The sequence below is a fragment of the Malaclemys terrapin genome, chromosome 11 (assembly GCF_027887155.1).
Source record: "Malaclemys terrapin pileata isolate rMalTer1 chromosome 11, rMalTer1.hap1, whole genome shotgun sequence".
Lineage (NCBI taxonomy): Eukaryota > Metazoa > Chordata > Testudines > Emydidae > Malaclemys > Malaclemys terrapin.
This window is the reverse complement of record NC_071515.1, coordinates 47,791,423-47,815,647: the sequence shown is the minus strand read 5'-3', so window position 1 is coordinate 47,815,647 and position 24,225 is coordinate 47,791,423. Positions and strand designations below refer to the sequence as shown.

Genomic DNA, 24,225 nt, shown 5'->3' with positions numbered 1-24,225 from the left:
ATATTGGGCCGCGTTATATCGGGGTAGAGGTGTAATATAAACTTTGATGTATGAAAGCACATATCTATGTGCACACAATTTGAGGACATGAAAATATAAAGCTTAGGTCACTGATATTTTGGCTGATGTGCTGCACATTTTGAATTGCAATACAACATTTAATATACATATTGTTCTAGAAATATACATGCTGTGATAGATGCTTGTTTCACTGCTCACCTGTCTACTCATTTGTGAGGAGGTATGTTAACAGTCTGACTGGTGGTGGGTGTGTATTTTGTTTAGTTTTTGCTTTATTAATTTTTTCTTTTATTTGGATTTGTACATATGCCCAGGGACATTGTGATGGGTGAATTTTTGAAAATCTAAAACTAAATATGTATTTAAAAAGGAGGAAGGGGGTGACTTTAAGAGTTTTTGGAAGCTTCATTTGTTCAGAATCTTTTTTTATAGCCTCTCCTCTTCCTTCCGTCAGGAAATCCCTGACATTCACCCCATTCTCAGGCACTAGACACAAATGGAAAAGTCCTGCAATAAACTACAGGAAATGAATAGAAATAGTAACCTTCAATTCCAAGCAAGGAATTACCCAAGTCACACAACTCCGTGGCATGGATAATTTCTCACAGCATGGCTGGAGCAGCTCAGGACTGCCAATATAAACCCCCCACATCCTTCCTCCAAAGCACCTTATCCACTCTGACAATCCTATCAGAACAACCCACACAACAGCAGTCCTGCCCACCAGCTAAACAGCCCAGGCAAAACTCAGCTCTTTCTGAAAAATCACGCCTTTCACTCTGACTGAACTTTATTAGAGACTAGAACATAAGCTCCTACAGAACACTGCTTCCAACCTCTCTGTATTGAAACAGGAATTCCTCTTGGCTAGCTGGCAGCTAGAAGTATCTCCAGACAGATGCCGTACTCTCTCCTTTATTCTGTGCATTTTCTTTCTCTTTCCCTTTCCTGCCCGATTCTTTCCCTTTGTCTTTTTTTCCCCTAGCAATTTTCCTCTTTTATATTTATTTTCTTTTTATTCATTTCCTTTCTCCTGCTTTGTGCTCTCTCCCTTTCTCCCCTCACCTCTTTCCCATCTAAAAAGGCAACATAAGACTGAGGACTGGTCCACTCTTAGCTTTATGGGCCACTTAACGTACCTCCCCCGATGACTGAATACCAAGGGAGCAGAGAAATGTGAGCTAGCAGGCTGATCCCTGAGCATGCAGCCCTGTAAATGAAAGCTACTTCTGTGGCTAGATGCAAGAAGCCACTGCCAGAGCAAGGGAGGGATGGAATGTGGCTTTCAAGAAGCTGCCTATGGTTTTACCTGCCACCAAAGGAGAACACATGTAATGGAGGCTGGGCTAATCCTGTCATGCACCTTTTTGGAGCCTTCCCCCATTCCTTTCCTCTTCTTTCTTGCCCATGCTATTCTTATAAATACTGATCACAAGCCTCACATTAAAACCACAGGGGTTGACAACACCATCATCCGCAGCTTCTCATTCCCAGACACCCTCCAGCACATACTCCAGCCACAGCTGCCCAGTTTTGCACAGCTTCATGTCCTACCTCTGCCATGTCACAAGAAATGTTACATATGGAGCTGCACAGACACTGGCAGCTATGTGCACATGACAGAAATAATCAGGACAAGAGGCACTATTTAGCACCCTTGATATCAGCAAGGCCCCATGTGCTCCATAGCAAGTTGCATCTAAATTCTGATTTAAAATCCCTGGATTGGCATAAACAGTAATCCGGTGCAGCCTGGACATTCTGCAGCAACCTCATGTAAATTAAAAATGGAAGTTTTAATAAAATGCATCTGAAATTTATTTTGATACTAAATTCAATTTATTTCGAAAAACTGAAAGCTTAGATTCTGGCGCAGTATTCTACAGCAGGGGGTGGATTCTGTGGCTAAGGAATTACAAAATAAATGGGATACTGGATACCAGTCTCAGCAGAAAGACAAAGATTTGAATGAACTTGGAAAATGACCTATTTTTTCAATCCAAGAGGTATTCCCTCTAGATCGGAGATCGAACACATGGGTGAGGCAGTGTAGAAAAAGTTACTATGTGTGTCCATCCGTGTTACCCATGATGGAATTCACAGATAACAATCCAGCATCTTTTATAAATAAGAATTTCACAAGCATACCATATCAGATCATTCATTTAAATGAGCTGGCCATAATTCAGGGTTATAGCACACAAAGAACTCACACTGTGGTCATTAGTTCTTTTGAGCAAACATGGTATTGAGTGTAAAAACTGTGTAAATGTAAAATTATTGTTGATCATTTGAAGTCAAAATTAGGAAATCCAAAGTTATGGCTCCAGCCCCCGTCAGCTGTTTTGCTTTTATATGTATAGAATTTTGTATAATTTTACCAAACTTTCCTAACAAATTCACCTCTCGTGCAAGAACAAGAATGGGAAATGTCTGCCTAAAGGGGTGGTTTTTCTAGTTTATAAGTGCCTGAAAACAAACTCGTAATGAAATTGCTGTCTCAACCATAATTTATTTACTGTAACACAGTAGTGTTGTGCCAGCAGAAGAAACTCACATTTTAAACAGTTTACCCCAGATATTGTCCCAAAGAGGATGAGGAATGGAGTCTGAAACCATTAGTAAAATGCCATCTGCGTATTTGTAGACTGTATACACTAGAAAAGGGAATCCCTTTTATGTCTTTATTCTGCACATGCCATGCCAAGAGTTCACAGTGATGAAACAGAAGGAGGAAAGGCAACAAACCTTCAGATCCTCTCTTTTTAAAACAATGATACTGATATTAGACCTACCTTGTATGAGGCACCTCAGAGTCTCTGATCCTGTTTACAGAGATGTCCCCCAACAAATGCTCCCATGCAATCAATTTTTTTCTCTTATCTTCTGCATTTATCAAAAGCCTTTTTGTCATTAATCAGTACTGCTACCAAGTGGAAATCAGAAGGTCACAGACATTATTCATGAAATTCAAAGTTTATGTCATATGCCCCCTCATAAATGCTTTTTCTTAGAGACAGAATGTATTAGCCACTGCTTTTCCAAATGAGTCACTAATACCCTTGTTTTAATTCTGCAGCTACTGATAATTTGAAGTACTAACCTCCTCCACTACCACCCTGATTGAAATAAAATATCAATATTACAGTACGCTGAAAATGGAAAATTAGATGTGACATTTTGCTGCAAGGCCTCCAAAAGTCCCATTCTCATTCATTTGATTTATTTCTTTGTAGGTCATTTTGGATGGCTTTAGAGCTGAAATATTGTATCTATTTTTTAAAAATCTCACAGCATGTATTAAGACAGCTTGTTCCATTTCCCTCAACACCCTTCAGTCACAAATATTGAAACAATAACTCTATTGTGGCTGGAATAGTTTGTACCATTTGATGCTCAGATACCTAAACAAAGAACTTAAAATGTTTAATAGCATGCAGTGGGCTAAATACTGCTCTCAGTTACATACAAACAACTTCACTCAATAGATACCGGCAACCTAAGAGTTATATTCTGCCCTCTTTCAGGGTCGGCTCATGCCGCCTCACTCCCATGGATGTGAGAAGCCATAAACCCAGCCAAGTAAACCCCATGGTTCTGTCAGACAGGAGACTCTCAGCAGAGAGGCAGCAGTGTGGAACAGGCCAGTAATACAGAGGGAAAGTGGCCAGTGGGGCCATAACTGTGAGAATCCAAAACACCTCACATGCAACTCAACAAAATATTCCACACTGAGGGAAAGAAGGAGCTAAGGATGCTATTACAGCCCATGGGTTGTTATAGAGATTGTGCTGGTGCTGCACAGCCTGAGATACAGGGGAATTCTGTTCTCAACCCCCATGGAAATTCCAACAGTAAAGGCCATTTACTCTGGCTTAGCACAGATTCCACACCATTGTGATCATCTAGTCTGACCTGCCTTATAACACAGGCCATAGAGCTCCCCCAACATAATTCCTAGAGCATAGCTTTTAGAAAAACATCCAATCTTGACTTAAAAATTGACAGTGATGGAGACTCCACCACGACACTGGTAAATTGTTCTAATGGTTAATTATGCTCACTTTTTAAAATATACACCTTATTTCCAGTCCAAATGTGTCTAGCTTAAATTTCCAGTCATTGGATCATGTTATACCTTTGTCTGCTAGATTGAAGAGTCCATTGTCAAATATTTGTTCCCCATGTAGGTACTTACAGACTGTAATCACCACCCCTTTCTCTTTGTTAAGCTAAACAAATTGAGCTCCTTAAATCTATCACTAAGACAGCTTTTCTGATATTTCAATCATTCTTGTCTTGGCTCTTCTCTGAACCCTCTCCAATTTATCAACATCCTTCCTGAATTGTGGACACACAATATTTTAGCAGCGGTCACACCAGAGCCAAATATAGAAGTAAAATAACCACTCTACCCCTACTCAAGATTTCCCTATTTAGGCATCCAAGATTCGCATTAGCCCTTTTAGTCACAGTGTCGCACTGGGAACTCACATTCAGTTGATTATCTACCGCAACCTCAAAATCTTTTTCAGAGGATCAGGATTTTGTCTTCAGTTCACTCAAGTCCCATTAACATCAATAGGATTTGTGTATGAGGAAAATGGGCAAAATATGGCTGTAAGTTCCTACCCTAGGTATAATGCTTCTGATATGTTTGTAATGGATTCTGTATTTCTCCCTTTCTTTCTGTCGTAGGCCTTGAAGTTGCACTGATTTAACTTAAACCAGTTTTTAACCCAAATTTCTTTATACCAATGCAAAACCCTGTATGGACACTCTTATTTCACTTTAAGAGCGGCTTATTTCAATTTAGCTTAAACCTGTTCCTAATCAGCATAAGATAAAGTGATATTAGCCAAGTTTATATCAGTTTAAGAGTGTCCACACAGCTTGTTGCACCAGTTTAACTCCATTATAAATCAACCACACTTTTAGTTAAACTGCTGTAACTTTGCATGTAGATAAACATGTAGCCTTTTGCATGTAGTCTAACAGATAGACAAACTATGCCATAGCAGAATGGAGGGTGGTGGATGAATTTGAATAGATTTTTATTTTTGTCATATGCTCAGCCTGGCCAAAAATTATTTTCAAAAAAGACTACTATGCATGCAATATAACATAATAATTTCACTAAAAATAGATTAAAGGGACCTCTTAAAACTGAACAGTAACCTTTGGTAACTAATCATGTCACCATTAATACGGGTATCATGGCCAGACAAGTCCATAGGAAGAAATATAGAAGAGAGTATTTCACCAGTTTATAACCAACTAATCTAAAATTATATTTCTGTCTGTTACCTGCTTGTGACTTTGTTTAGCCTCTATTAAAACATAAGCCACAGTGTTCTCGATACCATATTGATTTCAATCTCCTCTGAACACAGGCCTCTGTCACTGCATCTCAGTCAGGTGGATTTCTGTTGTATCGAAACTTAATTGAGCTGGGATTGTCTACCACAAAGCTTCTCAGCTCAGGGGGCACCTCCAACTGATGACTATTCCTAACCTGGCCCTAGACACTAGCCCCTAACCCCACTTCCTAAAGCAACTCCTAACCCCACTTCCCCATCAGAGAAAACAGGACTTAAAGTTGGTGTCATTTTCACAATCTTGCAAAAAATACAAAGGCCTCTACATTGATTCTCTCCAGGGGACCCATGTTACCTCAGCCCATTCCTGTGCTGCTCACCAGGTTTCCTGGGCCTCTAACAGTTGTTTATAATGATTTTCATCTTCAGGATTAAGAAGGCTATCTTACTTCATGGTTGTGTCTGTGCTCCATGTTCAGGAAACATGCTTCCATACGGTCTATTTGACCATATAGATAATTAATTTTCTCTGTTTGCATTTCAAACCTCCCATAGAGAAAAGGAGAAACCTAACTAGACTGGCACATCTATTTAATGTATTTCTCATATGGAAGCATCCTTCACTGGATGGGGAGAAAGAGGCTGGCTCCAACTCCTCAATAACCAGGGAAATAGAGGCCATCCCCTTAAATAAAGGGTCATGTTAGTCTGTTTGTTCTTTCATTTTTTACCACATACAGGGCACTTTATTTATACTCAATAAATTCATCAGCAAAAGATGTTTGTGAGATTATTCCGAAAACACTGAATTGGGGACACACATCTTTCAGTAGAAAATGGTACCGTACAGACATCAATCTTAAACCGTACTCTATTGAACCATGGAGCTCATTCTCTCATGTTCCCATAACTGAACTGATAAGAATACCCTGTGTCTTACACTGACAGTGCCTTACCAGGTATAAAATCCTCTATCCCCCAATGACTTTCAGAGAATAATCCCTTCTACTCCAAGTCCAGGTAGAATGCATCCTAATCTCATGAAGTTAGATTGTGTAGCCATGGATTGTATAACATGATTTGATATAATTCCCACAGTACTTACCTGGTTAAAATAATACATGATAGCATGCAACACACAGGGCCAAATTGTGTATTCTCTGCTCACACGCACAGTCACACTGAAGTCAAAGGTAAGTGCCTACCAGTGTGAATAAGGATTCTACAGTCAGGCTCTGTATATAAATATTGCTCCAAAAATCAAATGTTTTTTTTTCTTCCAATTCTTGTGCTTTAAAACATTTTCAAAGCAATTTTAGCAGAGGGGGTATTGCTCCTCTTACTGAACTTAGTGACATGTACTGTAGTTGCTATCATGTCAGACTTATGAAAGAATAAAAACCCACTGGCCCAGGAAAAGGAGTTTTTAATTGCAGAAGAGGGGCAGCAAAGATGGTGATCTCCTACCATAAGCAAAGTCAGTGGCTTCACCACAGAATCTGGATTTGTGGATATCTAAAAGACCAGACACTATTCACAAATGACTTGGTAATTTAAAAGAATCAATGGAACTGTCAAGATCACAGTTGAGGGATTTTCTGAACGTTGTCCTGGAATGGAGCAGAGAACTACCATTCTAAAATCTATAGTTTTCACTCCACACATTATTGGTCTAATAAGAGATTGCTTCCTATACATTGTTGAAATGAAACAGAAATCCTAGATTAGGTTTGAAAAATTAGCAGTGTTCCAAGGGGATTTTATTCTCCAATCTTCCTATTTTCGGGGGGGGGGGGGAGTGGAATGGTTAATTCTGTTGTTACAACTGCCTGAATTGGAGACCTCTGCTCCACTGATTTCACCCAGGAGACTCTCACAGGTAGGTGGAGGCAGACAGAGCCCTAAATTATAACCATACCATATGTTGTGCTGATAGAATGAGGATTCCTGTTGATCATATGTTATTCTGTAATATGATTTGCAAACCTGCTAAAACAATTAATAAATTATTCCAAAATTCTCACCATATACACCCTGGTTATTAAAAAGGAAAGACATACTTTGTTTCTACTAAGAGGATATTTGGGAAAAAGTGCATTAAATCATAGCTTTCTATCCCATCCACATTTGTGGAGGTAGACAATCTTATATCTTCATGACTGTGAAAGCAGCAAAGAATGTTGTTTCAGCTAAAAACCAGAAGAGAGAGTAGCAGATATGGATTTGACACTATTTGATTAGTTAGATATGGAGTCTAAGACTGCCACTAATCCATTTTTACAGTTCTTATAGAAAAATGATTTAACATAATACTATTATAAAGTCAAGTCAATATTGTAGTAATTTTTATGCTCTCTGCCATGGCAAGCTTGAAAACTATGAAAAACCTGTTTATTATGGTAATATGAACCCTTCGGAAAAAAAATATTTCCTTTTCTCTCTTTATTTAAGTATGCTTAAGTTCCCAGTAGTTTTGAGAAACAATTTAAGGGCCTGATCCTGAGATGTGCTGACCACCTGCTGGACCAGCACCAAAAATATAAATATAAATTACATTTAAAAGGTTATTATTGAGCTTTCCTCTTGTAAAAGGCAAAGAGCAGGGCATGAAATTCCACTTTGGGTAAGTAGGGATCTTTCCTGAGTGAGAGCCATCAACTTCTGCTGAATTTAAGCTTTCATTAAAAATAAAATAATAATAATTAAAAAAAAGAAAGAGATTTTAGGCCTTGTGGGTGTATGATAACCAGTGAAGTGCTGTCTTCTTGAATCTGCAGAGACAAATCTGGCTGCCGTCACTGCTAGAGAAGTTAGGATGTCTCAGCTCCTGCTGCAGTTAGGGTGGCTGACAGGGTCATCCACCATTGTCATTAGGAGTAGCATTACCCTGGGTGAGTTGCCATACCCATACTCAGATGGGGCATGACTGGAGACAGAAGCCTGGCCCAGGAGGGGTTGCGGTTAGGGGCAGAAGTGTCTTTGAGTCTGGTGAATAGGCTGAGCCTTGGGAAGCAAGCATTGGGTAAATTTTTCAAAGCTTTGCAAAAGAGTATCTCTGCTTCTCATTGCTGCTTAATGGCACATCCTTCCCATAAGATTGGTAGCACCAAATCATGGTCCCATTTAAGTCTATTGCAAAGCTGATTCACAGAGAGGGACCAGGATTTGGTTTGTAGTTGTTAAATTAGTGCTATCACAGTGCCAAATCCAGCTTATGCCTGGGATGACTCAGGCCTTCATTTTCATACATACTGGAAAGAAGTCGCTCACTTTATCGTTACACTTCTGCACTAGCCTCACAGCTTTATTTCAACTCCTTGTTAATAGTCAGCTACCAAAACAAGCCATAAAGCTAAAAGGAGATTTAACTGGGACAAGAGTAGAGGTTGCCTCTCTAAATGTTTTGGTTTGAAAAACCAAACACAAATATATCCTTACACTTTCTTTAACAAACTGATATATGCGGAGGGAAGGGGGGGGGGAGAGTGTGTGTGTGTGTGTGTGTGTGTGCACGCGCGCGCGCACAATAACTGGGTCATTTTTCAAGCGGAGGGAAGCCTGAACCTGCAGACATAGGCCTGGGAAGTCAGGAAAAAGAGAGAGTGCCACCTCTGCAGAATGTTTCTTCTGCCCCCTGCAGAAGTCTCTGTGAGGACTCCACAGAGTTGGAGGAGGTAGGTAACTGTCATGGCTCTGCTGGATTCTTCCCCCTCCAAACACAGCTGGAGTCTGTAGTAACTTAGACTTCTTCCTCTTCCATAATTTGGAACCTCCTTGAAGGGATTCTTTGGGCAGCTACATTTGTGGGAGATGACAAAAGCACAACCCTTGCCAGAGCATGCTGTCCAAAAGCCAATGCAGCCACCAGGACTAGGCAGAGTGCAGAAGCAATGTGCCTGCCTGAGATGCCCCTGGCTTCCAGTGGATTCTCAGTTCAAGAGAAATCCAGAGGTTAAAGAAAGGAACATCCAAGCTTCTCCCATTGAGAAACGGTGGGGGGAAGTTTTATCTTCTGTGGAAGAATGGCATGAAATTTCACAAGTTAAAACTCATGGTATTTCTACTCCTCTGTGTTGATTATTCCTGTGTCGAGTATTAAAAATGAAAATAAGTTTTAGAATGCTGATACACACAGTGTGATAGAGGACTATTAAATCTTGCAAACTACTCTGGCTACAGACAGTTCTATATATTATTGTAATATTTAACTTGCCAGAACAAATTTAGTATGTAGAGATACTACACAGAATCATAATACATGTAGAATAAAGTCTGACTAATTACACCTCTACCCAGATATAACACTGTCCTCGGGAGCCAAAAAAATCTTACCGAGTTATAGGTGAAACCACATTATATCGAACTTACTTCGATTCGCCAGAGTGCGCAGCCCCGCCCCCCCCGGAGCACTGCTTTACCGCGTTATATACGAATTCGTGTTCTATCGGGTCGCGTTATATTGGGGTAGAGGTGTACTTAGAATTAGGAATAATTTATTGTAGTGAAATGTGGCAAATACATTAATGGGCACAAAACAAAAGTTAAAGTTATCTGAACTTAAACTTTTTAGAGAATAATGGGATTCAGTTTTGATTAAAAACCAGACTATGGTCACATATCACAATTTTGAAAAACCTCTTAATTTATCTTTAAATGTCTCTCTTGCATAGCTCAGGAATAAGATCACAAGCCATTACAAACTTTTTAGCAGTTTTATGGCAGAGCTGAAAGTGGGCCAGTACAGTATACTGGTAAGAAGTGGCCACCAACAGAGGGGTGGGGGGGAGGAGGGGAAGAGGAACAAAAGGGGCAGCTGCCCCAGAGCCCAGAGATTTAAAAGGGTCTGGTGCTCCCAGACACCGCTACCGCAGCTGGAGCCTCGGGCCCTTTAAATCGCTGCCGGAGCCCCGGGTAGTGTGGAAGGGATGGCTGGGGGAAGCTGACCCCCAACCCCACCAGGCCCCCGTACGGGTAAGTCTTTTATCTTACTTTCACCCCTGTCTTATGGTACATTTAAAAGGATGACAGATTTATGTGGAGTATAGAGCTCTCTGAATACAGTAGCGAAGATGTTTGTACTAGCAAGATACCATGCTGCATTAGACACTTCCACCGCAATATGTTGCTTAGTTTGACACACAAAAGTGAGGACTGTCCTTTGTCACTTCATAAGACAATTTCATATCTACTTTAACAGCAATGTAAACATTCGTTTCAATAAATTCTCTGTTCGCTTTTTCATCACCAGTGAGGCTTGTGTAAAACTTTAATTTCCCCTTTTAAATTTGGCTATCAGCCTGTAAAATAAATTATTTTACCTAATGAAATGTATCTGCTTTCTGCATCAATTTACAATCTTTGCTACTACCTCTAAAGTTAGAGTAATACTTCATAGGGATAAAACCTGCACCATCAAGTTCTATAAATATTAGTTCCTTTCATAGTTGCTACAACGTTAATTTTGCTGATATTAAGTTACCCAGTTGAAGCATGCTACAAAAATATTACAACAAAACTTCATTCTGAGATACAACCTTTCATTTCTGAAATGAAAGGTTGTATCTTATTACTGTACCGTTTAGGAAATATGATTCCATAATCATAAATAGTATTAATTAATTACTGTAAAGTGTTTGGTAACTAAACAGACCACCACAAAATCATTGTCTAAATTAAAAATAAAGATTAATAAAAATCTTTAAAGAAATATTGTCAAACAGCACAAAGAAATGAATATCTTCATGCACAGACAATAAATTTTGTATAAACAGATCACCACTGTAAAATGGAAACCAGTCAATAGAATTAGAATGTAATATGGCAAAGTGTAAGGAAAGCTGTCTATCTGCTTATGATATTTAGTTGGTAGTCCATCCTTTGAGATTTTCCTGAATCCCACTTCATATTCAACAAAGGGAAAACAAAGCATGAATATATTTTTAAAAACTATGTACTGTATATATATTTATTGTAAAATCAGTATTCATGAAAATTCTCACTTGAGTAAGGTAAGCAGGATTTGGCCCATTGCTGTGATATGAACTGACATAATAAAATGGATTGTCTCTGTATAGCACCTATCCCAATAGGGCTTTGATCCTGACTGAAGCCTCTGGGCATTACCACAATACAGATACTTGCTGAATTTTTTTTATTTGAAAGTTGAGAATCTCTCTTAGAAACCTAAGAGTTCAATAATAAAGTTTATTAAAAAAAAGTAATTGAAATGTGAAAAACAAATAGTCTCATTTATCGCAACACATGCAGGGATATATAGAAACTTCGAAGAGTTGATACTCTGTACAATGATGCTTCAAAAATTGCATCTCTGAGGTATCACACATAATGTGATACAGGAATTGTCAAAATAAACACACATTTATTACACAGTACAAAAGACTAAGTAGACATGTCAAATCATAACTCATTGGATTGTATGTATACTGCTGCTCCTCAGAGGACACCGAATGTTGTTCAATTTCTATTTTGAACAAAATTTCAAACTTTTTTTTAAATAGCCACAAATATTTATTTTACATGCTAAAGCCAGGACTCTCTCTTTCATTGTTTATTCTATACATTTTTTGGAGTCCATGGGCTCAATAATCTATTTTACTGTGTTCAGCATCTGGATCTGGAGGGGTCATTGAATCACAGCAAACTATTTCCCTTCTCCCTATTTCAGCAGAGTATACTGCTGAAATAACTGAATATTTCATTAATAGGGCCATGGAGATGTTAATAAAAATATAAAGACTGGATCATTTTAATTGCATAATGTATTTTTGAGGCAAAGTCCTTTACAATATGAAAATTCAACCTTACAGGTCCACTAAATTTTTTTGTAATTTCTAATTAATACTTCTGTGGAAAGATTCATCTTCTAAACAGTCCCAGCAATCTCCTACTATAAATTTGCAGCTCATCTGTTAATCAGTGTCTATTCCATTATTATTCAGATCTGGACAAAATGTGAAGCAAAAAAGCTCTGGTTTAGGAGAGTATATTCCTTTAACAAGAGTAATATCTCACCCTCATGCTACAGCTTTAGCAAATGCTGTCCAGCACAGTTGCAATTGTTGTTTAATGAAGACCACAGACATTTTACTTCAATTACTAGAGAATGTAGACTGTCACCTAATATGTTGGTTTCTGATCTAAACAATAGTGCAATTGAATTTTGTGAATTAAAGTAATTTTTCTACACTTTCAGATCAGGTTTATGAAGAGAAACTGGCTTACATCAGCTGAATTATGCATACTTTTATGCATACTGAGGCATACAGTTATCCGCCTTTTTATTTATTGTGAGGAACTACAATTTTCTTTTCTTTTTTTAAACCCAGGACATCTCAAACATAGGAAATTTGGATTTAATCACCAAATCTGTGATTTCATGTATGTAGGTCAAATGGATGTGGGTTCCACTCAGCTGAAAAAAAAAGATGAGGAGTAATGTGATTTCAGTCTGAGTAATTTTATAGCAAAGACTGCAAGATATGTTTTGAAGATGTCATTGACTGCAACACAAATCAATAGTAAAAACTTATACAGGAAGCCCACTTTTAGAAGATGGTCCTTAAAGCTATTTCATAGGCTCACAGATTTCTAGAATCATAAATTACAATAGCTTGCACTTGTAATTAGGGTATCTTCTTCAGTTTCCCTCTTCAATTATTTACAGGCCAAAAACAAAAAACAAACAAAGCGGCATTGCATTATCTATATTAAATGTTATGTACTTTGTTTCTAACTTACTAATGGTACATAAAAATCACTAAGGTGAATGTTCCAGGATAAAAGTGTTTTTTTCACCTGAGTGTATTTATTTATTATTCATCCAGCTCAGTGTTGAATGATACAGCAGGCTGCTCTTTAGGCATGCTATGCTGCATTATTTTTAAGAGATACATTAAGCATACATGGCATCTAAAAAGTAGTTTTGATTATTCCACAATATTTCTTTAAACTACAATACTATAAGTAGTCTTCACTTTCATATCTTTGAAAATGTGGATTACACATTTGAGAGAAAATTTAGTAATTCAATATCATTTAAATGTCTTTCACCATAATATTCCTACCAGTTTCGGTCTACAAGTAAATACATTTCAATGCCTTATCATTGTTGACTTTTAAACTCTCTCATGATTGTCAAACTTTATTTTTCAGCCAAATACTGTAATTCATATTTTACTTTAAAACAGGGGGTACAACAAACAAGACATTTGATCAAGTTCACAATTTAAGAGGAGATTGTTCTGCAAGTGCCACAAAGCCAGATATATTTTCACTAGCAAGCAAAGCTTGATTATAACCTGCACAAGCAAGTTCACACACTGTATCCACACATGACCTGTTGTGATTTGTGAGGAGTGACATTGGTGGTTGAAGAGGCTTATGCTAAATGTTCCAGACAGCTGATGCAACCACCTCTGCATTTGCCAATTTGCAGCATGATGCTTCTAGAGCGGTGGGACTGTCGGCCCTTACAGGCTCCAAAAAAAGGGCGGAAAGAGACTTCAAATCCACCCAAATTATCAAAAACCAACTGAACAACCGTTTATCTGCAATCAGCAGCTCACTGGGCACAACATTAAAGGCAGAAGTTGGATTTTGACACTCTCTTTAAATTCAGGAGTTCAGCAATTGTGAAAAATGATTTTTGAAGGTCTAACCAACAGACAAGGAAAACCAATGTGTGGGTGAAACCAGCCTAGCGAGTATATTACATTTAAAACACACTTTTTTTTTAAATGAGATCCAGCAGCTGAGCTGAAAGCACCCTCCCTCCCAGTTGAAAGTTACAAAGCAGCTACAATGGAGAGCAGCAGCCTGGGCGCTGGGCGTTAAACTTCGGCTCCGTTTTTTGCTTAAAATGAAGGGGTAACAGCGGACGGAGGCGACACCAAATCCTAGGAGCTGCCCAATAAAGCCCGACAAGGGCACAGAAATGCCCTTCGCAGCCCTGATCTCTATTTAACGGGGAGGGGTATTGAGGACACGGCTCTGGAGGAGACACGCCACTGATCCCTGGGAGGAGGAGGAGGAGGAGGATGGGGGAGCGGCGGAGAGGGCAAGGCAGAGTTGGGCGAGGAGGGACAGCACGGGGTGGGTGGGGAGAGGAGGAGAAGGCAGCTGTGCAGCCTACAGCGAAGCCAGCCCCCGCCCCGCTCCCCCTCACCCCGGCTGGAGGGACAGGAGCAGCGGTGGCAGAGGCAGGAAGGGGCTGCCGGCTCTTTCCTGTCTGAGTGTGTAACCCGATCCCGCCCCCCGCCGCAGCCCCCTCCCGGCCTCGGGCTATAGTTAGCAACATCCAGCAAGTACAGCTGCAGCCCAGCCCAGCCCGGCCGCCGGTACCGTACCTTAGCCTGCAGATACTGGGGGTAGTAGTAGGTGGTGTACTGGGGGTACATCTGCTGTTTCCACACTTTGCCCATGAAGCTGGAAATGTCGCCTGCAGTGCAGGGGCGGGGGGCACTTTAGGGGGCTCCAAATGCCTCGCTCTTGCCTCTTCCTTTCTGGCTGCTGCAGCTTCTCCTCAGCGGAGCCCAAACCTTCCTCCTCCTCCTCCCAGCAGCAGCAGGGAGAGACCGCAGCGCGCCCCCAACACAGGCTCGCTCTCTCCTCCCCCCACAAGTTTCCTCAAGTCCCTGCCCAGCCACAGCCCGGCAGCAGCGCCAGCCCGGTTCCGACGGCCCCGCGCACTGGGAAACGATCAATACAAGTGTGAACTGCAGCCGCGGCAGCGCTCGGTGCCAGGCAGCTGAGGGAGGGGGCCAGGGGAGGGAAGGGGGGCAAGGGGCGGTGCTTAGGCCCAGCTGGGCTCGAGCTGTGGGCTGGAGTTTAACCACTGAGGACTTACTGGCATTAGGGAGCCGCAGGAGCTGGGCAAGGATGCTCGCTCCCAGGCGCAGGCTGCAGCATCGTTGCAGCCGACAAGTGATCTAGGATCAGGGCAAGCGCGGTTCTAACCCTGGAAAAGTCATTCGGCGTTAACGCTTCTGGGTAGGAAGGACTCCATATTCCTGCTCTGCCGAAGGGGGAGTGCAACACACACTGTGCATGACCTTGCTGGCTGGATTCTGCTTTATCATCTCCTTTGAGCCTTGAGATAGCTGGCACGAATGCAGTGGTGCAGGGCACAAGCCTCAGTGCAGAAGTGGATCTAGTTCAGAAAAAACTAGCATCGCTTTAACATTTCCTTGCAGGGGGGACATGTTCCTGGCTAAAATTTCTCAGGACACCAGTACATCACTTACCAGATTTGCCTGAAGTGTAGATTAACTGGTGTGCCTCATCCTCAAGTGTAATCAAATGGGGGGGGGGGGGGATGACATCCATTCTAACAGATGGTGGTGTATATTTTCCTTTGGAATATAAGCATGCTTGTTTGTTTGTTTCTTTAAAAGAATTTCACAAGTTTAGTTTAGAGAAAGAAAGGAAAGGCAAACAGGTTACAATGTAATAAAAAACATTTACTTCAGATTGTTTTTGCTTCTGATCAGCATATATCCTCCTCCTACCCAATGCTGCATTTTCCAACATGCACTTAAGGAATTCTCAGAGAGTCTAAACAGATGTCACTTCTTGTCAGGCTGTGAAAATTATGGGTTGTGTCCCAGGAGCGCTGGTTTATTAATTAAATATATAGGCAAGCTCCATGAAAGCTGCTGTGCTTATTAGGGTTAACCTAGCTAAAAATGGGGGGAAAGGGAAAGATGTGGCATAAAAGCTGAGTATTCACAAGTATCCCTGCATAGAGTATAAAGGCAGCTTTTAAGCAGTCCTGCATCCTGCTACCATCAAATCTTGTTACTAGCCCAGGTGTGGATAGGTGACTGCAGATAGTCACCAAATCCTAGAGAAGAGATTTAGGTTTCTGCTCTGAGGTTTGCAGCAAAATGATGCTGCAAATTAGCTGATCTGTCACTAAAAGACAGATCTATTTGCAAGTTTGGTCATGGGAGGAAATTCTTACTATACTTTATGGACCACACTGATTCAAAGACTAGTAGAGGAGGTTCTGCATCCAGGGGGATGGAACAGGAGTTCCTTGGTTTTTAGGCTACCACATGACTGGAACCCCAAAGGGAATGGGGCTGAACTCAGGAAGGGTAATTAATATTAAATTTGTACCTGAACTGGTGATGTTCCTGGTGAGAAAAACAAAGGTCATGGACAGAAAGAAGTCTGGCAAAAGGGAACTATCAGGTGGCTGAGAAGGGCCAATGCCATAATAATCCCGTGCTCCGGGATTGCACATGTAGTAGGACAGACAGTTGAAAAAGCCAAGTCAGCACAGGACAGAAGCAGTTGCCTTCTGGAAAAGATGCAGTTCAAGGACTCCAAGTTTATGCTGTGGAATCTGGACTGTGCAGTGGTTGAAGTGAGGAGGCTGTAATGTGTGGTCACCTGTTGATGCGGGTGGGGTTTCAGAAACTGATGACAAGTGTGTGGCCATGGCCAAAATATTTGATGCTATTCACCAACTTGGCAATTATACACCAGAGGCTTCCAAACTGTGGTTCAAGGATCTCTGGTGATCAGCAGAGAGAGCTCAAAGATCGCAGAGTGTTGATTCTCCTGGTTTCCTATTGAGAGAGGCAGATTAGGATGGGGGGGGGGGGAAGAGAGGGAAAAGAAAAGCAACAGTAGCCGGTGTGAATAACTCTTTTTTTTAAGGAAGGGATAACACTCTTACTGCACTAAAGACAATTAGAAATACCAGGAAAACAGTTGTGTATTCCTTTCTACCTAAGCAACTATTGTAGTTGCCACAAGAATGTTAACAGTCTAATGTGGAGGCTCATGAATGGGAAGTATCCAGAAGACAAAATCTCTTAACTGTGATCCACACAATTAAAAAGTTTGAGAACTTCTGGTATACATAGTTCCAGCAGTTATGACTGCAGCAATCTCAACTTAGTTGTGTCAAGTTACTGGGAATACACGATAGCTGCCAATGAGATGAGTAGTAATACGCACTGTTACTGTGACTGCTGAAAGCATGAAAGAACAAATCTGGCTAAGAGTATTTTATTACTGTGATCATTAATATCAACTGCTATAACTAAAGATGGGCTCCTAATTCCTTTCAGTTGCTTATAGCTACCCACCCCCAAGTTTTTTTAATCTGAAATGTTCCCTGCTTGGTTTCTGCCCAAAAAACGTGATTTCTTTTATTTAAAGATGGAGCAAAATTGGGTCCAACTTTAAGCTATAGAAGTTAGATATTCTACCAACCCTACTCCCCACACACACGCACTTACTTCCAATTGAAATATTTGCTTTTATTTATTTTTAAAATAACTTTGAAATTTGTAATATATGCTATCGGGTATTGTAATTACCACTGAGAATTTAAAAATTAAGGAAAAGACCTGATGGTGCAAAATTCCACTCTTCTAAGCAGTCCTTCAGTCCTATAGAAGATGAGTGAGGATTTGCAGATCATGCTGCAGTTTGAATAACATGAGTTCAGAAGATGACTTCTTCTTGGCTTGGTCCCAACTATACGGAGTCAGCTCTTCCAGTCATTCTTCTCCATTCCAGTCTTGAAGCAGTTCATCAGAAACTCCATAGCTAATTGAATCCTTTAGTACAATATCCATGCAACTAATTTTGGGTTTTCCAGCCCTTCTCTTACCCTCCACTTCTAACTTTAACACCTTGTTTCTGGTGTATTCTTCCCATTTCTTTTTACTCACCGAAACAATCTGAACATGGAATCCCTCAGCTTTTGTAATTGGTACCACCTTCACACTTCCGCTAATTCATTCATTCCAAACATGTAATTCCAAGCATCCATCTTAATATTTTCATTTCCAGTGTACTGAAGATCTGATCCTGTCTCTTCCACAGATTCAGAGCTAGAATTCAGAATGAGTTAGAAGATTTAAAGAAATTACAATTTAAAATCAGCATAAATTACATGCATGCCCATTAGAATTTATCTGTTTGTTCTCAAAGATGCATTTTAAGGCAGACTGCTCCTAAATACATATTTGTTAAGCATGGATCAGTAGAGGAAGCCTCAGGTAAGACATCTTTACCTTAGAGTGACTCAGTGGTGTCCCTTTAATATAGAATGAGTTAATTACTGATATTCTGTGATTAAATGGAGAAGAAACTCATTTTGCTTTAATGCAAAGTTAAGTCAGAAGAATCCAGTATTCAGAAGTCAGGAATTTCCCCAGAGTTAAGGTTCTAACACATAGCTCCTCCATAGTGCACATAAAGATATATTTCCTATACCCATTTTCCTTGCTAAATGCAAACAGTTTACACAAGATGTAAATTTTCAAAAATGACCCCAATTTTTGGGTGTCCAACCTAACACACATTATCATAGCATATCAGGGTTGGAAGGGACCTCAGTTATCTAGTCCAACCTCCTGCTCAAAGCAGGACCAATCCCCAACTAAATCATCCCAGCCAGGGCTTTGTCAAGCCTGACCTTAAAAACCTCTAAGGAAGGAGATTCCACCACCTCCGTATGTAACCCATTCCAGTGCTTCACCATCCTCCTAGTGAAAAAGTTTTTCCTAATATCCAACCTAAACCTCCCTCACAGGGGGGTGGATTTCCAGAGGGTGGGCGCCCAGCACTTTGTGAAAATCAGGCCCTTTTTAGATGTCTAAAGTCAGGCACCTGAAAACTGAGGTACCCAAAAACATTTATACATTTTCAAAGTGACTAATGTTTATTGTTATTTTATAGAGAAGCAGAAAATTAAATGCAAATGACAGAGTTTTAAACTTTGACACAGTATTGATGCTTTTTGACTTAATAGCCTATCATGTGTCCATAATTATGGGGCATGAGTGCATCACACTAAAACAAACGTTACAGGTTGCACAATGTAGCTCAGATAATATTGAGTAATAATGACTGAATTGTCAAATTTAATGTTGCCCTGATGGTAATGTTTGCATTTAATAGCTTATACTGTGCCCATAACCATGGCATTTGGGTGCATCAAGCAAAACAATCAAATTAAGACTGCTTACAATGAACTAACCACTCACTAGGAAAAAAAAAACATAATAAAAATTAACGAAAGTGCTTCCTTTCCCTAGTTTAGGCCTTATCAGGTGACGGATTGGCTAAAAAGAAAACCCTGCTCTGATGGCTAACAGGTTTGGGTTCTGCAGGCCTCCAGAGACTGAATAAATTCTATAGCTGGGAACCTTCCTTTAAGAATTCCCTGCCTCCAGAGCTCGTGAGTGAGTGTCTGCGCACCAATGTTAACCATGTTAGGGAGTGCAGCTACAACATGGTTGTGTCCTATCCATGTTATAATGTGGCTGGGTTGTGCCTATCCAGACCAGATCAAATTGTGTTATAATCATATGGAGGGAATAATGCTAAACTCTGTTGTTCTAACGTTGTTCCTTCAACAGATAACAATGTGACTTGGTCTGGTCTAGACAGAAAAGACTAAATTGTGCTAAAATAGGATTAAGAGAGAGCAATATTTTAATTGTGTGGCCATATGGCTAGCGCACTGGCCTGGGGACTCTGGAAACCTGGGCTCTGTTCCCAGCTCTGCTGTTGCCCTACTGAGTGATGTGAGGCAAGTCACTTCATTCCTCTATGCCTGTAAAATGGGAATACTGAGTCCCTTGGTAAAGTTGTACTAATAAAAAGCTACACAAGATCTAGGTGTTGCTATTATTATTGTTATTAACACAGTAATTGTAGTGTAAACAAGGCCTGTGAGTAAAAGCACATCACATGCTCCCATCAATAGCAATGATGTTTAGGGAGAAGCATTTTGTCTTATCAAGGTCCAAAAATCACATAGGGCTTTATCAATTAAATCCAATACCTTGAAATTTACCAAGAAGTAGATGGGAATCAAATGCAATGCAGAGTATGCAGTTGAAATATATTCAGCAGAACTCATTCCATTAATTGCGTGCATGACACTGTTCATCAGCTGACTGTACTGACCTGAAAATGACCAAAGTGTTGATACCAAAAATGTCATCGCTTCTGAATAATCAGGAAGAAGTGAACAAGAATGGACTTGTGGTTAGGCTGAGATCTTAAAAGTTAAGCGATCTGGGTTCAGTTCCCAGCTCTGTCCCAGACTTTGTATGATCTTTTGCAAGTCACTCCACCTCCCTGTGCCTGTTTCCCCATATGTAGAATGAGGATAATAGTCCTTTTCTCCCACTCCTTGTCTCTCTTGTATATTAGCTTGTAGGCTCTTCAGGGCATGGACTGTATCTTGCTATGTGTTTATACACTGCATAGCATAATGTGGCCTCTAGGTGTGACCATAATATACATCAGGGTAGGCAACCTATGGCATGCATGCCGAAGTCGGCACACGAGCTGATTTTCAGTGGCACTCACACTACCTGGATCCTGGCCACCGGTTCAGAGGGGCTCTGCATTTTAATTTAATTTTAAATTAAGCTTGTTAAACATTTTAAAAACCTTATTTACTTTACATACAACAATAGTTTAGTTATATATTATAGACTTATAGAAAGAGACCGTCTAAAAACGTTAAAATGTATTACTGGCACGCGAAACCTTAAATTAAAGTGAATAAATGAAGACTCGGCTCACCACTTCTGAAAGGTTGCCCACCCCGATATCCATAGTAACAGCAGCAGAAGCAGGGTATTGTTTTTACTGGGAGAGTGCTGAGGTGATACAGGATACTCACTGTGTCCTAATCTTCTCTCAAGTGGGATAACAAAAAAATCAAACTGCAGTTCATAACTCACAGGACTAGCATACTGCAGCTTCAAATCCTCAGCCAGTCTGGTTTTTGCTCTGTTTTCACACACTGTTCCAATTACTTTCTAGTTGTAAAACCTTCCAGTTGTAATGCCACCCTTAGCCCTAGCCTATGGCCTTGACTGTATTGCAATGCAGATGAAAGACCCTTCAGTTTAGGTGGCAATTGGCTACCCTCCTAAGCACAAAGGCTAAATAAATGGTCCTGTTAATAGGCCACCAAGATGAAAAGCATTTAATTGTCTTTGTCATTTAAATCAGCACAATAGCTGCAGCAGCTATTAACCTCTTCCAGACTCAGATATTTATTTCAATTAAGTGAAGAGATGAAACTATCTTTACCTTAACACCTACTAAGGTTTAACAACACTTAGCTGACACCCACCTGAATATGGTTTGTTCTTGTCTACACTTACCACTTAACCACCTTCTCCACTGGTTCAGCTGGACTTGCTACTGACAGCTGTGTTCAGTAACAATTCGGTTTTGGAAGGTACACAAGGTCATACAGCCCGCCAAGCTTAGCCATACCAACGTATTCCACTGGTGTATCTACACGACACTTCTGCAATGGGGCTCTCCCTCTCCTAAGATTCATCTACACTATGCAACATATCCATTATTGACAATGGGTATCAGCAAGGGATGCAATTGGACTGGTTCTGAAACAAATTTGGTCCCATCTATAATTGCAATTAAACTGTTTTCAGCACCAGTTCTGCTGCACTAGTGGCCAGTAACAGCAATATTTCTAGGGTAATAATACAAGCCTGAGGAATAAAATCCTTTTTTGCCACATAACCATCATATTCTGGTCTATCTTGCCCTAAGATATCCAGTGATTCTAAGGTGATGTTATGATCTTAATACCTCTTTTTTTCAAATATTTCTCATATAACCAGTTGACACTTACACTCATCACTGTTTGGTTTCTCTCCACTTATCCATTTGATATACTTTATTTCGTATTTACATTATATACTCCCCGCACTGACAGCACAAACTAGTGGTATTCTAAGGGAATGTGGCCATAGCTGAGAATTTAGTTTCTAGTTATACATTATTTATTAGGCACTTCCATCAGTGCAGTTCCTAACTGCTCTGGGGTTACTAGCAATATTGGCTCTATTGTTCCAGCAAAGAAACAAGGAACAGAATACTTGCACTTCTGCAAGTGTTGGGCACCTGTGTGGGTGCGAGTCCTTCATTGGCACATAACCTGTCAATTCTGTGACCTGTTTGGCACAATACTTGCAATTCTTTCCCACCCCCCCCCCACCTCCCACCACTCAATGGGGACTAGTGAAGAAAACATTAGGTTTTCTGTCTCCTGCCCAGATCTGTGTGTGACTGGAAATCACATTCTTGTTTTCACAGCCATCTGACCAACCATCCTTTGATATTCTTGAATCCAAGGAGTCATTTCAAAGATGGACTAGTCTGTGCACAATTTTTCTCCCATATAAATAAAGGTGCAAATGAGTAAATATATTTAACTTATTTCTGCAGAATTTAGGGCCAGATTGTATCACTGATTTTAAGCAGATTTCAAGACAAATAGTGATTAAATTTGATGCCACATGTGTCCCTAACACTTCTGCTATAAAATGCCACAATTTTTTCCTTTCCTTCCTATTGTTGGGCCAAAACTATTCCCAATATGTAGGTACTTCCAGCTGTGTTTGGCATGGGAGGCATGTTAAAAAGAGTAAGCCAACAGTGGAGCAATCACAAGATCCTCTTTTAACCCTGTAATCCACCTTTGATGACCTCTTAAAGGTCAAACTGCAATTTAATTCATTCTGTAGTTTTACAATTTTAATAAACTGAAAAAAAACCACCTTCTACAATAAGAACAATGGGTATCTGTAGTGACTCAATTTTAGTTTTGTCAGTGGAAATTGCATTCTTACTGATCAAAACACCGGGGGGTTCCTTTCTAATTTGCCATTCTCTAGCTATCACAAACTATTTGCAAATGCATGTTGCAGTGATTTAGAATGTACTAGGATATCATCTAGGTACATGCAAATAAAAGAGAGGCTTGCCACACAGAACTTCTCCAAAACTGAGAATCTGAGGTTGCAGGACCACTGAGTAATTCAAAAGGCATTGCCATACTCCTGGATCTAGGGTGACCAGACAGCAAGTGTGAAAAATCGGGACGAGGGTGGGGGTAATAGGAGCTTATATAAGAAAAAGACCCAAAAATCAGGACTGTCCCTATAAAATCGGGACATCTGGTCACCCTACCTGGATCTGCTGTAGAAGGGGAGGCTTCCCCCTCTCCTTTGAATCCCGTTCACATGGGTGGCGCATGAGCCACCTGTTCGGGGAGGTAGGCCCCACCCCTTCTGCCCAAAACCTCATCCCTTCCCCCTCCAGAGCCCACCACCACAGCCACCAGCTCCATACCCACCCGAGCACCCTCAGCTCCAGAGTGCCGGGCAGTGCAGCCTCAGTGCCTTTAGCCCTGGAGCATCAGACAGTCTGAGCACTTGCCTCAGCCACCCTGAGTCCTGGCCTACAAGTCGGCCGCCCTAGCCCCAGCCTGGGCCACAGGGGAAGAGCGGGAAGCAGGAGGGGGCCTCTGGGCGGAGCATGAGTGGGCCATGCCTGGCTGTTTGGGGAGGCTCAACCTCCCCTGGCCTGTGATATCCACTGCCCATGCTTCCAAATATCCCCTTTTTGAGATCAAGGGCCAGATCCTCATCAATGAGTTACACTGATTTACACCAGCTGAGACTCCTAGGGTGGAAAAACAAATTCATCCAGCCGTAATATCCCATGAATGATCTATTGTGGCAAAAGAAGAGTACAGTAACCTGTAGAGTGACTTTGTTTAGTTTTCTATAATAAGCACAACATGTATTGTTAAGCAGCTATCTTGTACAACTTAGGGTGAGGCCCAGGCAATTAGTTGAAGGCTCAGTTATCCCTTCCTGATGCATTTCATTGATGGCTTGAAAAGCCCTTTTTTCTTTCTTTGAAATTGGTAACTAGTGAAATACCAGTTTAATAAGATGGCATCCTCCAGCGTCAGGTTCTGTTGATACAACACTGCACTATCTCAACCTGCATCTTGGCTGGATTGGGAGAACAAAACCTGACTTTTTTGGTTTTTAAC

The 24,225-nt window shown here is 40.6% G+C and overlaps 1 protein-coding gene across 2 annotated transcripts in view; it reads right to left on the bottom strand.

Moving 5' to 3' along the window:
• The window catches only part of RBMS1 (RNA binding motif single stranded interacting protein 1), a 190,594-nt gene extending 175,490 nt beyond the window's left edge, over positions 1–15,104 (bottom strand). For both annotated transcript variants that reach the window (XM_054044684.1, XM_054044685.1), the window contains exon 1: positions 14,705–15,104. In XM_054044684.1, coding sequence (XP_053900659.1) covers positions 14,705–14,779 — 75 coding nt within the window. In that variant the 5' untranslated portion in view covers positions 14,780–15,104. The remainder of the gene's footprint in view (positions 1–14,704) is intronic.
• Between the last annotated feature and the right edge of the window lie 9,121 nt (positions 15,105–24,225).